The 16,455-nt window shown below is 56.3% G+C and overlaps 5 protein-coding genes across 5 annotated transcripts; 4 read left to right on the top strand and 1 right to left on the bottom strand.

The window, feature by feature from the left end:
- Nucleotides 1–343: 343 nt before the first annotated feature.
- On the top strand, nt 344–2,151 carry CCM_02491 (G2/M phase checkpoint control protein Sum2, putative; the record flags this gene model as incomplete). Its single annotated transcript, XM_006667643.1, has 4 exons — nt 344–360; nt 417–452; nt 510–750; nt 937–2,151. The coding sequence occupies 4 exons, from the start codon at nt 344–346 to the stop codon at nt 2,149–2,151; spliced, it is 1,509 nt and encodes a 502-aa protein (XP_006667706.1).
- A 1,132-nt stretch (nt 2,152–3,283) lies between these two features.
- Nucleotides 3,284–5,392, top strand: CCM_02490 (Nulp1-pending protein; the record flags this gene model as incomplete). The annotated part of the gene is made up of 1 exon (XM_006667642.1): nt 3,284–5,392. One exon carries the CDS (start codon nt 3,284–3,286, stop codon nt 5,390–5,392), a length of 2,109 nt encoding a protein of 702 aa, XP_006667705.1.
- Nucleotides 5,393–7,715: 2,323 nt separating this feature from the next.
- CCM_02489 (Zn2Cys6 transcription factor) lies at nt 7,716–11,708 on the top strand (the record flags this gene model as incomplete). Its single annotated transcript, XM_006667641.1, has 5 exons — nt 7,716–7,785; nt 8,232–8,477; nt 9,009–9,225; nt 9,315–9,510; nt 9,567–11,708. The coding sequence occupies 5 exons, from the start codon at nt 7,716–7,718 to the stop codon at nt 11,706–11,708; spliced, it is 2,871 nt and encodes a 956-aa protein (XP_006667704.1).
- A 395-nt stretch (nt 11,709–12,103) lies between these two features.
- Nucleotides 12,104–12,802, bottom strand: CCM_02488 (TrkA-N domain dehydrogenase, putative; the record flags this gene model as incomplete). The annotated part of the gene is made up of 1 exon (XM_006667640.1): nt 12,104–12,802. The coding sequence occupies one exon, from the start codon at nt 12,800–12,802 to the stop codon at nt 12,104–12,106; it is 699 nt and encodes a 232-aa protein (XP_006667703.1).
- A 1,427-nt stretch (nt 12,803–14,229) lies between these two features.
- Nucleotides 14,230–15,603, top strand: CCM_02487 (nonspecific lipid-transfer protein; the record flags this gene model as incomplete). Its single annotated transcript, XM_006667639.1, has 1 exon — nt 14,230–15,603. The coding sequence occupies one exon, from the start codon at nt 14,230–14,232 to the stop codon at nt 15,601–15,603; it is 1,374 nt and encodes a 457-aa protein (XP_006667702.1).
- Between the last annotated feature and the right edge of the window lie 852 nt (nt 15,604–16,455).

Raw genomic sequence — 16,455 nt, 5'->3', positions numbered from 1 at the left:
TTTCAAATGTAGTCGAGGGTAGCACCATAGCACCATAGCACACGTGAGTTTGGCCACTTGGTCAACAAGCTCATGCGGGGCTCCCCACACACCCGAACATCAGCCGCTCATGTTTGCGCACACTCCAGCTTGTTCAACCTGGCAAAACTTTGCCTCATAAAAACGCCGCCTGGCCTCTTCCAGCTCTCCCTTTCTACTCCACCAACATATTCTTCTCTTTTTCAGCCGCCCTCCCTCTACCGTTTGCCTCTGGCTCCCTATCCTCAATTTATATCCCATATTTTTTTTCCCTCTACTCCATAGCCAGTTTGCTACGTGCTCAACGTAGTGCTGAGCCTCCGCCATGTCGGGTTTTCTTGGGTTAGCAGCTTACGCATTCTCTGCCACCTGGCTCGATCGCTAACCGCGCATCGCAGATCCCGCATCTCTCTCATTTCAAAAAGCGATATCCGGTATGTTGGCTTCCATTTTCAGCTCTAGAAACGCCCAATCGCTTACAATGGCATCAGCTACGTCGGTACCCTACACGAGATCAACTCGGAAGAGTCCACAGTCTCGCTCGAAAATGTTCGATCTTTTGGCACAGAGGGACGCAAAGGGAGACCTCAGGAAGAGATTGCTCCCTCTGACCAGGTCTATGAATATATCGTATTCCGCGGCAGCGATGTAAAGGACCTTCGCATCGAGGAGCACCCTGGCATCAAGGAAAACAAGCCCCCTGCCGTACCCGACGATCCTGCTATCCTAGGTGTAAGTACTGTTCTACCCACACATCTCCTGATTCTATGATGAAATATTTCGGATGTAAACCTTTGTCACATCTGATAGCGCAAACCATGTGGAAACTTTCCGTTGCCTTCCTTCTGATCTCCCAACCATACTATATTCTTGTTTGATACTTGACCTCAAAGCAACAGTGTGCTGACTCGAACCAAGGCTCGCCCTCGCCTCCCACAAGGCAGCAACCAGAATGTGCCCCCCCAGCGCCCCCCTCAAGGACCACAGGGACAGCAGTTCCCTCCTAACGCCAACTTCCAGGGCGGTCCTCCTGGCCAATGGGGTCGTGGCGGCCCAGGCCCGATGCCTGGCCCTGCATTTGGCAATATGCCATACCCATACCCTCCTCCCTCGGGCTGGTTCCCTGGCCAAGGCTTCCCTCCTGGTCCTGGTGGTCCTGGTGCACCTGGTCCTTGGCAAAACCAACCTTTCCCTCCGGGTGGTCCCCAAGCCGGCCCTGGACCTCAAGGCCTACCTCAAGGCGGCCCGGGGCTTCAAGGCCCCCCTCAGCCTGCGAAGCCCGAGTCGAAGCCTGTCGAGGCGCCTGCTGGCCCAGATGCACAGACAGCCCCTACGCCTCCAGTCGAGTCCAAGCCGTCCACCGCCGCCGTCAAAGCCGCCGCCTCCAATCTCGGCCCCAACGGAGCTTCTGTCCCTTACCAACGAACTAACAAGGTCAACCCTGTTATTCCCTTGACAGGAGCCAGCGCCAAGCCTTTTTCTCTACCCAATGCAGAGCAACGTTCCCCTCAGCCCCCATCTGGGCCGGCCGCGGCGCCAACTAGTGTCCAAGACGCCACCAGCGCTGCCAGAGCTGCTGTTGCCAACGCCATGGCCCAGCTTGGCAATGGCGGCGGCAACGCCATGGACAACCTGACCAACAAGGTCAACGAGATGAAAGTCAATGCTGGGCGTCCACCCACCGCTCCTCGTGGTCGTGGCCGCGGCGGCAGAGTCGCCACTGCGACACCCAAAGTGGAAGTCCCCGATTCGGACTTCGACTTTGCCGAAGCAAACAAAAAGTTCAATAAGGACGAGGGCAAGCAGCCTGGTGAAGAAGTTGACGGCGCCGAGGTCGAGGAAGCCGACGGCAACGAAGCTACTGGTCCCGCTGTATACAACAAGTCCACCTCTTTCTTCGACAACATCTCGAGCGAGGCTAAGGACAGAGCCGCCAACAATGGCCAGAAGCCCGGAGGCCGCGAGTGGCGTGGCGAGGAGCAACGCAAGAACATGGAGACCTTTGGGCAAGGTAGTGTTGACGGAGGCCATCGCAACTATCGCGGTCGCGGTCGTGGACGTGCTGGTGGCAGAGGCCGTGGTGGTCGCGGCCGCGGAGGCCGGCCTCAGTATCAGGCAACCGGCGAACTATAGAGTTGGTGTTAATGCCCGGTGCCTTGATCACATTCTTACTGTAACGATTATTAGAGGTTCGGAGGCCAGCGAGACGACTTTTTGAAACCGATTTTTTTTACAATGGTTCATGAACAAAACTTCGGAGCATTTGGACATACAGGGCCACGGCAGGCTTACATGGAGCTCGGATTGCATTGGAGGTATGGCAAGGGTTTTATAACGAGCACAGATGGGGAATGATTTTTTGTTAGCTGGATTGAGCGAACCAGATTTTAGCGTGGGCGACTTGCGCCAAGATTATTTGACAGATTTACGACTGGGGGATGCAACGAAATTACGATAATACCCGTTGCACTGGAAGGCGGCCTGGGCTGCCGTGGCATTGGGACCGGAGGCATTCAGGATATCTGACTGTTGTCCGGCAGTGAAATTACCTACACAAACAAAAATGAATACAAAGCCAATAGCGGCAGTCTTGTGTCATGAAGCTGTTTACTAGGGTTTGTCCGCTGATGATGTTCACACAAGTTGGCGTATGTCTACTCGGCATAGCTGTTAACTCCGATCGAATTGACATTTTTGACACAAACCAACCCAGTTGATTTTACTCTCATAAAAATAAGTCACGGCCGACACATCATGGCTTAGCACGTACAGAGTACAACGGGGGCCTCTAGAAGAGCTGGGAACGCATGATGACAGGTAGGTCAAGACGGTCTCGTGATGCTGGAAGCATAGCTTCTCATGCACTAGCGGTTGAATAAAGATTTACGAGAAAACTTCAATTGATGATTTCGGACAGCCATCTCTTTTGGTATTACGTACCAATGAGATTTTTCTTTAATATATTAACATGCTGTAGTTACGCTGCATCAGTACGCTCGAGTCCTTTGGAGTTGTCAAGTGTGACCCGCAATGGGCCGGCGTGACTCGAAGTCAACTCTTTTCTTCTTTTATCCACTAGCAAACCATCCGGCAGTTGCGCGCCACGAGAGTTCACAGATGCTACAATATTTATAAAACATATTTTCGACGGCGATATACTCTACGACGCACGCAAGTTTGTGTGCAGCCCTCCGATACTCTGAAATCCGCAACCCCACCATCGATCGACCCCTCCCTCTGTCGCGCGACACACAAGATAAACAAAATGTCCAGCCGCCAGTTGCGCAAGCTGCAGAAGCAGCGTGAACTGGAGGAAGCTTTGAAGAAGCAGACTCTCGAATCAGAGCAAGCCGAAGAAAGTGAAGAAGAGCCCGTACCCGTAGCGAGACCGAAACCCAACCTCTTTGCTGCCCTTGGCGGCGAGGATGACGATGCGGATGCTGAGGCAGAGGAAGATGACGACGATACGCACGGCGCTATGACAGAACCCGCGGTCAGCGAACAAACACCATCAGCTATGGCAAAAAAGAGTAAAAAGAAGAAGAAGAAGAGCAAGAAAAAGGCAACCGCAGTGGTGGCAGCGGAGGACGAGGACGAGATTGACAAGGCAATTCATGCGCTCAACCCTGTCAGCATTGAACAACATGAGTGTGATTCAGACGACTTGAATGTGCGCCGCGCTTTAATGTTGAATAAAATCTTCCAGATCAACACACAGAACCTCCGCGTCATAAACGAGATGCGCAGCCTGTTTGGCCGCGAGGTCATCGAGTCGGCCGACGCCGAGGAGGAACGACAGCACCAGGAGGTCCGGCGCGGACGCGGCACTCAGGGCCAGCAGGTTGACCTGGAGACGTTTCTGCGCTCGCAACCGCCCAACGCCAAGAAGCTGCCCGAGGTGTCGCGGCGGCGCAATGTCTTTGTGCAGGGGCGCGACCACTGGCCGGCGGCGTCGGCCAACGGCCTGACGATGCGGGAGACGCGGCGTTCCCCGGATGAGGTGCGGTGGGTAGAGTACGCGTGGCATCACGAGGGTGAATACGACCAGCTGCAGGCGCTCTTCTTCGCGGTCGTGCAGGAGGGCCAGCCGATGCGAATGGTCAGCTTTGTCGCGCGCCTGCCCTACCACGTATCGACGCTGATGCAGGTAAGCTTCATCGCCAAGCAGGACCAGAACATGGCGTTGTCAGGGGAGCTGTGCGAGCGCGCCCTGTTCACGCTGGGCCGCGTCACGACGTCGGCGTTTCGCCGGGACCTCGAGCAAGGGCGCGCGCGCCTCGACTTTTGCCGCCCGGAGAACCGGCAGTTTTGGCTCGCCGGATACCACTATCTGCGTAGCCTGCTGCGCAAAGGCACATACCGCACGGCGCTCGAGTGGGCCAAGGTCTTGTACATTCTGGACCCGCGTGACCCGTACGCGATCCGGCACTATCTGCACTTTTTGGCGGTGCGCGCACATCAGCCCCAGTGGCTGCTCGAGTTTCTGGAGTACGTGCAAGGAGACAAGTCTACTATGCGAGAGGATATCAAATATGTCAAGCAGAGTGGGATCCTAGCTAGGCTACAAATGGGCGAGACGGAGACGGCCGGGAAAGAGCTCGCTGAGGGCATGCAGACGGTGCCGTGGCTGTACTGCGCGCTCTTCCAAGAACTTGGCCTGGATGCGCCGCCGTCCATTTGGGGCACCTACGTCGAGAGCTCTGAGGAGGACGAGCGCAAGTTTTGGATCAAGCTGTACCTGCACTTTGCCAAGGACCTGTGGAACAACACGCAGGCGATGGCGCTGCTCACTGACGTAGCCGGGCGTCTGGAAAAGGTCCGCGTCATGGACCTGCCCCGGACGGACGCGGAGCCCGGGCTCGACGCCACGCGGCTTGCCTACCTCGAGGGCCAGACGAGCATCTTGGCCGTGGCGCCGCGGGCGCTTCTGCAGCGCCAACCTAACTACGACTTTGACCCCATGCCGCCGACTTTTGAGGAGAATGTATTTGACTACCCGGCGGGCAAGCTGCCGTGGGCGGACCAGGACCCCGATGAGGGCTGGACGACAGCGTATCTGCAACGCATACAAAATGATATCAGGGCGCGGGGCGGCGGCGGCGGCGGCGGCAACGGCCAGCGGATTCGAGGGCTTGGTGTGGGCGGGCAGCAGTTTGAGGGCGAAGAATCAGACTACGACGACGTGACAGACGAGGAGCTCCGGCGGGACTTGGAAGAGCATGCACGCAGGAGCAACGCACCGGGCTACCTCGGCCAGCTGATGCAGATGCTGGGCTTGGGTGGTGGCGGCGGTTCCGCGGCGCAGGGCGGCGAGGATGAGGCGGCTGGTGTGGAAGAGCAGGGCGACGACATGCCAGGGGCCTGGCGACAATAGATGAAAGTGGGGTGAGAGGGACTTTTCATAGTTGAAGGATATCACCGTTTTGAGAGATGGCACATACTAGCATGCATGTCTCGTTGTTATTTAGAAAAGGGAGCGGCAGATGGGGAGATTATGTTGATTATGCTGATCAAGCAAAGGAAAAATTCACAAGAGATTCATTGGGTATTGGTATTTCTGCATGGAGATTGGCTGAGGAATATGCCCTAATCGAGATGGTCAGCGCCACCACCAGCGGCCTCGGAGTTTTTGGCGAGCACTCAATCTAGGTTAGGTGCCTTATAATTTAGGTACCTAGTTAACCTGGCATATCGGAAGCGGCGCTCGCGTAGGCCGGTTCTGTTTCTCCAACCATGGATTCTTTGATTCAAATTTTTAGTGGTGGCGGTGGCACGATATATCGTGTCGTACGGTCAGTATGTACGGATACCACGGACCACTGACCAGTCAACTGGTTGGTTCAGGGTACCCCGGCTCCGAGGGAGGATATGCCGGGTGGCGGTGGGCGCCGGCGGGATGATTCGGCCGATTTGTATCCGTAACTTGTCATGGTATCCGTATTAACTACAATTACTGAGCAAGAGAAACACACGCCCTCTGCTTTCCTTCGTCAGGACCGGATCAACTGCATCCATCACCTGACATTTGCCGACTTGCCTCGCAGACCCTTTTTTTTTCTTCCTTTTCCTCCTCTTCGGCAGTGGTCGTTGCGCAGAAATGAAGCCACACCACGCTTCGGCTCCGGTGAGGGGGGAGGATATGTACTCGTCCATCTACCGGCATGATGCGGCGGGCTTTATCTTTTTTGCTTGCTTTGCAGGCCCCATGTATATGTGATGAGAAGTTGTCTAGCCCGGCTATTGAGGAGTGAGTTGAGACATTGGCGGAAGCGGGGATCCGACATTTCCTTCTTTTTGCGTGCCGCGGCTATGAAAGGAAGAAAGCCGTTGGGACCTGAGGTGACGCCGCGACAAGGGCCATCCGCCCGGGGGGGATGGTGTGCGCCAAGTAATTACCTAGAAAACTGTCGAGATGCGAGATCAAGTATGCCCGAGAACCGGAGATCAGGAAAGTGTATAATAAAGGACTATTTTATACGCCGTAGCGGGCCTATGATAACAATTGGCAATTATAGCCTCTCTCTCCCTCTGCTTTTGTTGGTGGCGTGATGGCAAAAGAAAAAAAGGCCCTTTGTCGGGCAACGACCGAGAAGGATGGGGAGAGGGGGGAAAGGTGCCCTGGTACGGAGTACGGATAGACAGTCACAGATATCCCTGCAAAAACGGCGTTTGATGGACGCTGCCCACTCGGCCGGAAAGATGCGCCAGCTGATCTCCATGACCGTTTCTCAAGGGTCCTTGTGCACAGGGCTGCCTCTGGCGGTCCATCATTGGTGGTTGCGCTATTCGAGCTCTTCTGGGCTTGTGGGTTCACTGTTGGTAAGGTACTCTGTACTGGTAAAACAGAAGAAAAAGGGGAGAAAATAAAGAAAGAAAAAAGAAAAAAAAGGCGACGGGTTCTAGACTGCCACTGCCTGGTCGTTGGACTCGTGGCATGATGGGGTTGAAGCAAATGTGGCACCGCTCCAAGACAAAACAAACCATTGTGCCCCAGGCTTGGCGGAGATGGCACAAAGATGACGAAGGAGAAACTCGGACAGAAAGGAAATAGGGTGGGCTATGCAGCAAACCAGCTAGGTAACTAGTGGCGCAAGCACAGCTTTTGGCTTTGTCTGGAGCTCTGGCGGGTAGGTATGTACATGCCGGCACTCGTCTGACATGATTCCATGTCGACAGCCGCAAAGAGGAGCGGACTGAAGAAGCGGCGGGCCTGTGCGGATTTTGGTGGCGCCGGTTCGGGGCGATTACGCGCAGCGCGGCGGGCTACCCTCTCCAACTTGGGCGACCAAACGAAGACGAAGAAGAGAGCCAACGAAAAGAACCAGTGGAGGAGGAACAGACCCGGTTGCCCAACTTGCGTATTGTCACCGCCCTGTGCCCCCCCCCCCTCGCATCGCCAGCGGTCGAGTCAGTCTTCCATGTCCATGCGCCGGGCCAATAAAATTCATTATGCCTTCTCGGCCGAACCCGCTCCCTCTGCCTGTCATGACCAAACCTTTTCTCTCTTTCATGCCGGGCGTCATCTTGGGCGGGGTCATACGATGAACCCAAAAACTCTAATAGAGTACCTAGGTACGGCGTAGGTAGTGTTGACGTGGTATCATGCAGGGAGCCAGGTGTTTCGATATTCGCCGGCCGCGTATCCCTATATTATATCTTGTATCAACGACTCTTGATTAGCTTTTTGAATCACGCCGATGGCATACTCGGACCAGAAAGGGCCATCATCGTCGTGGCGCGAGGGAGGCTTCCGGGAGCTCACCGTCGGTGTGCTTGTTTGTTGGCCCTCTGGGTGACTCTGTCGGTGTCGGCTGGCCAGAGGCAGGCCCGGGGTCGGCTCCTCCCTAGTGCCATGTTGCCGTTGGCCTTGTCGCGATATCTCAACATGGTGCTATGCATCAACTGTGCCGTATTATATATATAGAATTGTGCAGTTGCATCCTGGAAAACCACCACAAGGCGTGTGTGCCTTTGCAACGCATCGGATCTGCCACCTGCCAGCTTTTAGCTTGCCAGCTGCAGGACGCCCGCTGCTCATCAAACGCGGGTCGCTGTTTGCTCCTTTTTCCTTTTCCTAGTACCTACAAGCTCCTTCACGATCCTTTCTGCTCCAATCTATCATCATATTTTATACCTAGGTATTCAAGCACCACTAGCAGCGCCAAAATAAACCAAGAAAACCGTCACCGCAGCCTCCAGCCCATCTGCGACAGACCCTAGACAGCGCCGTCACACGACCCGTCTGCACCGCACACAGGCTAATACGTACATAATACCAGCGAGTTACCAGGACGTCGTTGAGCTCCTGGTCCGGGATTTGGTGCCCAACCCTGGCACGGAACTTGCCATTCTGAACGCAAAAAGTTGGCTCACAATGATACCTGGTCACCATTCCGCCCAGGTCCCCAGGTCCCCGGTCGCTGCCATCGCTCCCCCGTTGCATTGCCTGCTTGCCGTCCGTCCGTTGCGCTCCGCCGTGGTGCCCACATTCACTCCTACGACAAAACCCACAACAACCTTAGGACAACACCACACCACCAACTCGGCACAAGGTCCAGCTAAAGTGTAAAAGACCTTATTAGCTCGACCCTTGCGGCGCCGACTGGGTTGCGTCGCACCTTCGGCCGAGTCGCGCGGACCGCCCGTTTTCTGACCCAGTCCAGCCCAACCAAAAGACGACCTGACAAGGCGCCCTGACAAGCTATTTCTCACTGAGACGTTACCGACTCGTCGCCGCCTCTTCTCCCGCAACAACACAACCTTCTTCTGTCGTCTCTGCCCTTTTTTTTGGTGTTGCGCGCGCCACTGAGCCTTGCGCAGGAAGCTTGCTGCCGCCGCCTTCACAGCAGCCCGGACTTTTTCTCCATCTTTCTTTTGGAGCAGCTTGGCACTGGGCTGGCAATAGTCTACCGCCCACCCAGCCATCATCTGACGGAATCGGGCCAATCGCCCGCACCCTCCCTTCCCTACCACGGCCACTGTTGCGTCAGAAATACCAACGGGCTGGCGCAATTCGCAAAAGCCCTTCATCTTTCCCCGAGCCCTCGCTGGTTGCAACTTACTTGCATTTCCCATCAGTCTCAATCGGCGACACCCAGCTGCTCGCCTTTGCTTGCGCATTCCCTCGCGCGTCATTACGGCATGTTCCATCGCCAACCTCTTCCAAATAACCCTGCACCCGAAGCAGCCCGATATTTCACCGAGCTTGTCTCACGAGCGTCTTTCTTTACAAAGTCTACGTCGTCGGCCCAATCACAATAATGGGTGCTGCGGGCCAGTTTGACGGCCTTCAGCAGCCCAAGCAGCAACCCGGGCCGCCGCTGCAGATACATTCTGTCCCTGCGCACGCCGCCTCATCCCAGTCGCCACGTCCGCAACAACAGCCGCCGCAACAACAGACGCAGCAACAGCAGCCCCCCGCGCCGCCGCAACCCCTGTCGCATCCCCATTCCCAGCAGCGCAGTGTCAAGCGCCCCCGACCGGTCAAGTCCTGTACGGAATGCCGCAAACGCAAGCTCCGATGCGACCGCCTCTGCCCTTGCTCGCAGTGCCAGAAATCGAATCGCGCCTGCAAATACTCAGCAGACGCAGACGGCCTGCCCGACTCAGACGTCTCTGACGTGGAATTGCCGGAGTCTGGCCGCCCTTCCAAGCGCAATTGCCCCCCAGGCACTACCCCTTCTGCGACATCTAATGCCGCCGACTCGAGCGCCCTTGCCGCCGCCGTCGCAGCCGCCAAGAACAGCGATGCATCTGGATTACCGCTCTTGGAAGAGCTTTCTTTGCGAATGGAGCGTCTGGAGAAGCAAGTCATGGTCCGCAGTCCAGCCGTCACAGACTTGAGTGCAGGCCGAGTCGCCGTGGCCACTGCAGATACAATTCGTGGGCTCAGCGTCAAGAATGGTGCCAAGCGGACTCGGTTTTTTGGACAAGCAAGCCCCAGGATCATGTTCAACTTGTTTGACGATGCCAAGTCATTCATTCATCAACACCGGAGTATCGCTGGCGGCCGCGAGGTCCTGTCCGATTTTCGCGCCGCCCACCATTTTATCCACGAAAACTACAACAAGGCTCTGACTCCGATTTCAGTCTATGTTGATTCCATGATGCCCGTTCAGAAGCGCATGACTGATATCCTGCCCGCAAAGGACGTTTGCGATCGGCTAGTCTCATCCTACGTGGACTCCTCCGAGACCATCTACCGTATTCTTCATATACCCTCATTTATGGAGCAATACAACCTGTATTGGAGTGGCAGACAGCAGTCCATATTCTTTTTACCCCAACTCTTGGCTGTTCTATCAACAGCGTCTCGCTTCGAAACGAAATCTAAAGGAATTCTGCACGAGAGAGTCGATGGGGTGCACAACCCTACCAGCTGCGCCTTGGTTCGCAGCTGGCTGGATAGCCTGAAAGGCAAAGAACGTGTCGAGTTTGAATCTTTGCAGGTCGAAGTACTACTCCTGCATGCCCAGCGGATGGTGACGCAACGGACCAATGAATTGTGGGCGCAACTCGGTTACATTGTACGGAATGCCATGTCTATGGGCCTGCATCGCGATCCCTCCGAGTTTGGGCCTCGCATGTCTGTCTTCCAAGGCGAGCTTCGCAGGCGACTCTGGTTCACCATTATGGACATTGATGTGCATTTGTCGATTGCTCTGAATATGCCCACCACAGTGCGGGAAGGCGATTTTACCTGTCGGGCGCCCCGGAATCTAGACGACTTGGATCTTTTTGAAGGCATGAGAGAACTGCCACCGTCCAAGCCGATTGATCAGATTACGGACAACCAGCTGCAGGTGTACGGCGCAATGACACTACCAACCCGCATGAAAGTAGCTCATTTGGTGAATACTATTGACTCGATCAGGGACTATCAAGAAGTCCTGGATGTGGGCATCAAGCTGGACAGTTTACTCGAAGATATCAACTATCTGTTTCCGCGCCAAGGCATACTCAACGACACACAAAAGAGCAAGATGTGGAGGTCACGCGTCATTCTTGATATGCATGCGAGACGACCACTTCTTGCACTATATCGCAGCTTAGCTATGGGAACACCAGACGCCCCTCCCCAGATTACACGTGCGCACCTGCGATCATCCATGGTGATTCTCAAATACCTGGATGAAATTGACCCGCGTCAGCCGTATTTCGAAATTATTACCGCCATGTACCACCAAATGCTGAAGCATGATATTGTGCAAGCGGCCCTCAGCGTCTGCTACTACATCCAAGCAGCCCACCGAAGTTCGGAGAACATGATGGGTGCTCATCCACGCCAGTCACCGGAATACGGCGTCGACGACTATCCGCTCTATAAGCCAGAAACGACGCTGTCCATTTGGTCACCAGAGCGCATGGTTAGCACGGTGGAAAAGTCTCTTGAAATCCTCACGCGACATAGCAGCGGCAATGATACGAAAGATTTGTTGACGCTGGCGCTCGTTTTGGAAACAGTGAGGAAGCCGGAATTGCGGGCCGACGAGGTCGTGCGCGGTCTGTACAGCGTGTTGGATCTGCTGCTTCGCTCGTCCAACACGACGCTGGAAAAGGTGCGCTCGGTGCCGCAGACACAGGAACGATATGGGTCTGACGGGTATGCGCATGACCATGCACACATGAGCAATCCGGCGGCAACGGCGGCAGATTTCGGCGGCTGGCTCATCTGGGACGGATGGGACTAGCTCGGCGTAGTAAAATTGTTTGTATTGGATTGTGAAAACTGGGGGGCCATGTCATGCACTGGACTGTGCTGGGGCGTTTGGATATACTCGCATATATGGGAGCTGGTGTTATTTGGTGATGAATGTAAATGATGGTGATTGGACGACAAGGTATCCGTTTACGCCTACCATGTGATCTTGTTAGATGTTGATCTATTGTATGCTTATGGAAACTGCGGGTCTACCTATGTTTTGGGACTGCATTGAAGAAGAAAACGAGGCTGTATTGGGACGAGTTTGTCAATCATGAAGATGAAAGGAGTCATTGCATTTATGCCAACATATATTTAATTATCTACCATCTCTAATGAAGCAAAACTGTACAACCGTCTTATACCATGACCGATGAGCGAAATTTAGTTGACAAGCACCGGCGACGTGCCATCCCACGTATCCTGCTCAGCGGCCATAACCATCCACCGCGCCAGACTCTGCCTCGTCAGCGCATCCATGAGACGCAAGCCCTCGCCATTCTCGGGCAGAACCCTGACCGGCAGCGCCCCTTCGGCGCCCTCTTCCCCTTGCTCCGTCAAGCGGCCCGCGCGCGCCAAGACGAACCGGCCCCGTGCCTCCCGCCGCACCAGTCCGTCCACCGCGGCGTGATCCGCCACGCCGAAGCGCATCGGAGTGTGGCTGAACAGGACGCGAAGCGGCCAGGCCAGGGCGTGCCACGAGTCGCCGACACCGAGCGCCGAGTTGATGACCAGCTTGGGGGGTGCATCGGCGGCGGGCAGCGCGGCGAGGAGGGTGCGCGCTGCGTGCGAGAGGAAGTCGGGGGCGGTGTCGGGGCGGAGCGGCGCAAACGGGCTGTCGCCGGTGCGCGGCAGGCTCAGCGTGAAGAGCACGGCGTGGGCGCGGCGCGGGGTGGCGAGGGCGTGGGCGACGTCGCGCTGCGAGAGGGGTGAGCCGTGCAGGACGGTGAGGTTGGCGCGGGCTGGTAGTGAGGAGGAGGAGGAAGGGCGGACGAGGGCGGTGACGGTGTGGCCGCGCTCAAGGGCGGCGGCGATGGCGAGGGAGCCGTTGCGGCCGCTGCCTCCGGTGATGTAAATGTGCATGGTGCGGTGGGAATGGACTGTGAAGTTGTGTGTACAAGTGGTGGTGGTGAGACGGATTGGATCGAGGTGATGAATTAATTGGATTGATCTTTACAAAGTAGCTGGACTGTATATATACATGATTTGGAAAATTCTAGTCGTGGTTTGGCTTGCGAATGCATTACTGGGGATCGGACAGTTTGTTGCTGGTTGGCCATGGACTCGGCCGGTAGAAAACACTGGTGATGCTAGGTTATGGTGTTGAAGGCAGTTGCGACTCGGCCGATCTAGTCGGGCACAGTTGTGCCGCCCGTCAGCGCTGACCAATGTTGAGTTCAGCGACATTTGTAAGATGGAAAAAAAATACGGACAGTGCAGTACCCATCTTGGCAAGTTGAAAAAAAAAAAATTGTTTGATTGGGGGTTTTTTTTGCAAGGAGTATTCCCATGGAACTCTGGAAGGAAGTTCGTTCTCATCAGGCCACCCACCCACTACAAAGCATGCAGCCGCCAGGACGGGTTTCCTGGGGCGGCTGATGAACCGGACCTCGGCAGCGGATGGCACAGTGAAGGCAGGTACTGTGGCAGATGCCTACGTCGCAGTTCGCTGGTCGCCACCACGGCTATATAAACGGGGGGTGGTAGTCATCACGCCTGATGAACGAGGGAAAAAAAAGAACAAGTTCTATTTGATTGAGAAGAAATGAAATATAACAAAACTGGTCGTGGTTGACTTGTGCATTCATTCACATGACGTTTGACTGGCGGCTTTTGACCTGCTTCCGTCTGGGCTCGCGAAGACCAAGGCGGCTATATGCTCCCCAGAGCACGTTGTAGGGCCACCCTCGGCGAATGCCCCAACCCAGTCCAGGTGGCTAGGTACTAACTTATTAGTACCAGGTACTAACGACGACGCTAGAGCCAGTGCGGGGAGACGAAGGAAACTCCATGGGCAGAAACGTGGTGGCTGTTATTTGTTACGTCGCTGGATGGCAGCAAGGCGTGGGAGGTCCCTGACGAGGACATTGTTTTTGCAACATGTCAACATGATGTACATACAAAATATTCAAGTACAATACAATCTATAAATACAGTCAAAAATCATCCAAACTCAGAACAAACGGCATCCATTTACATCTGAAAGTCTCCACCAGAGCTTGGTCGTCCCGGGGCCCCGCGCTAGTGACAAGTCGTACAGCCAGACAGCCAGACAGCCAGACAGCCAGCCCATGTTCCGTTTGCCGTCGCCCCCATGATGGCTTCCGAGGCTAACTCTGCCGACTTGATATATATCCCCATCCTGGCCCTTGCTTCTTCTCGCCCTTTTCTTTCTTCTCATTTCCATCAACCCTTTTTTCCCACATCTCTCGCAACATCTCGTCTTCCCCCTATACCCCTCTCCTCTCTCCCACAAACAACCACAACACAACCCACCCACGCCACCCATCATGCCTCGCCCACTCGCCCCCGTCTACATCCTCGGTGTGGGCATGACCAAGTTCATCAAGCCCCGCGGCAACGTCGACTACACCGAGCTCGGCTTCGAGGCCGGCGTCAAGGCGCTGCTCGATGCCCACATCACCTACGACGACGTCGACCAGGGCGTGGCCTGCTACTGCTACGGCGACTCTACCTGCGGCCAGCGCGTCTTCTACCAGTTCGGCATGACCAAGGTGCCCATCTACAACGTCAACAACAACTGCGCCACCGGCAGCACCGGCCTCGCCATGGGCCGCACCTTTGTCGCCTCGGGCGCCGCCGACTGCGTCCTCGTCGTCGGCTTCGAGAAGATGATGGCCGGCTCGCTGCAGTCCTTCTTCAATGACCGCGAGAACCCGCTCGGCACCACCGTCAACATGATGGTCGAGACCCGCGGCTTCGAGCCCGCCCCCGGCGCGCCCCAGATGTTTGGCAACGGCGGCCGCGAGTACAAGGAAAAGTTTGGCGCCACCAATGAGGATTTCGCCGAGATTGCCCGCGTCAACCACGCCCACTCCCCCAACAACCCCTACTCGCAGTTCCAGCAGGTCTACACCCAGGAGCAGATCCTCAAGTCGCCCATGATCTTCGACCCCCTCACCAAGCTGCAGTGCTGCCCGACCTCCGACGGCGGCGCCGCTGCCGTGCTCGTCTCCCAGGAATTCCTCGACGCCCGCCCGCACCTCAAGAGCCAGGCCGTCCTCATCGCTGGCCAGTGCCTCGCCACCGACGCGCCGTCGCTCTTCTCCAAGAGCTCCATCGACCTGCTCGGCTTCGAGATGACGCAGTACGCCAAGGATGTCGCCTTCAAGCAGGCCGGCATCACGGCCGCTGACGTCAAGGTCGTCGAGCTGCACGACTGCTTCTCGGCCAACGAGATGCTCGTCCTCGACGCTCTCGGCCTCTGCGAGCACGGCAAGGCCCACGAAATGGTCCGCCGCGGCGACATCACCTACGGCGGCAAGTACCTCGTCAACCCCTCGGGCGGCCTCATCTCCAAGGGTCACCCCCTCGGCGCCACCGGCATCGCTCAGGCCGCCGAGCTCGTCTGGCACCTGCGCGGCTGGGCCAACAACCGCGAGGTCCCCGACACAAAGTACGCCCTCCAGCACAACCTCGGCCTCGGCGGCGCCGTCGTCGTCAGCGTCCTCGCCCGCGCCGACGGCAAGGCCGCCCCCAAGCTCTCCAACCAGGAAGTCGGCAAGATCAACGGCCTCGGCTACAACCCCGCCACAGAAGCCAAGGGCTTCACCGCCGCCCAGGCCACCTCGGTCCGCTCCAAGAAGCACTCGAGCGCCTGGGCCCTGCAGGATACCGAGGAAAAGGTCACTGCCAACTTTTAAGCGTCTTGCTTGTGCTAGCGTAGCAAGTTGAAAAATTGGAGATTTGAAAGGGCAGTACTTTCCTTTGTATAGTGAGCGGCTGCGGTTAAATCATGTACACCATATATAGTTGAATGAAACTTGATGACTTTTATTAATTGTAAAAAATTTGATGACTATTCTATTTTCTGACCTTTTTATGGCTTTTTTACTTTATGACTCTTTTACTCGGACAATCGGTATCTCTGGTACTCATCACATTATTATTATCTCCCCAAACTAACAATCGAGTACATCACCGGAATAGGTAGCTATCCCAGGTGGACGGCCACACCGGAGAACCCCAAGCTTGAAAGTCCTGCGGGAGACAGTTATCTAGCTCTGCGGAAAAGTCAAGACCGAGATCCGTGCCAAAGAGAAACGCGTCCGTCTCGGCGGGAGCATCTTCCTGGCTGTTGGCCGTCCAATCTTGCGCCACCAGCTGCGCTTGGGGCTCCAACGAGGCACTGCTGGTCGGCCCCGCGTCGCAGCCTCCATTCAGCGACAAGTCGTGCACCTCAAAGCCCGCCGCATCATCCTTTTCCGCGGCCCGGCGCACCTCCTGAATCCGCTTCTGCAGCCGCCGCGCCGAGGCTGACACGCCGGCATACCGTTCCGTCAAGCCGGCGGCGTCCTGCAGACAGCGGCGCATGGTGGCGTCGAACCCGGGCGGCACGTACCCGGCCAGCGCGGGCCGGTGATCGCGCACGTAGCCCGTGAGCAGGAAGACGAGCGCGCAGATGGAGTTGAGCAGGTGCTGGTAGTACGGCCAGTGGCGGCCAAACACGGACGCAGCGCCGTCCAGCGCCGCCAGCGCGCCAATCGCGCGCGCCA

This window comes from Cordyceps militaris, assembly GCF_000225605.1.
Source record: "Cordyceps militaris CM01 unplaced genomic scaffold CCM_S00002, whole genome shotgun sequence".
Classification (NCBI taxonomy): Eukaryota; Fungi; Ascomycota; class Sordariomycetes; order Hypocreales; family Cordycipitaceae; genus Cordyceps; species Cordyceps militaris.
The sequence above is the reverse complement of the archived record's forward strand: the minus strand, read 5'-3'. Positions and strand labels throughout refer to the sequence as shown.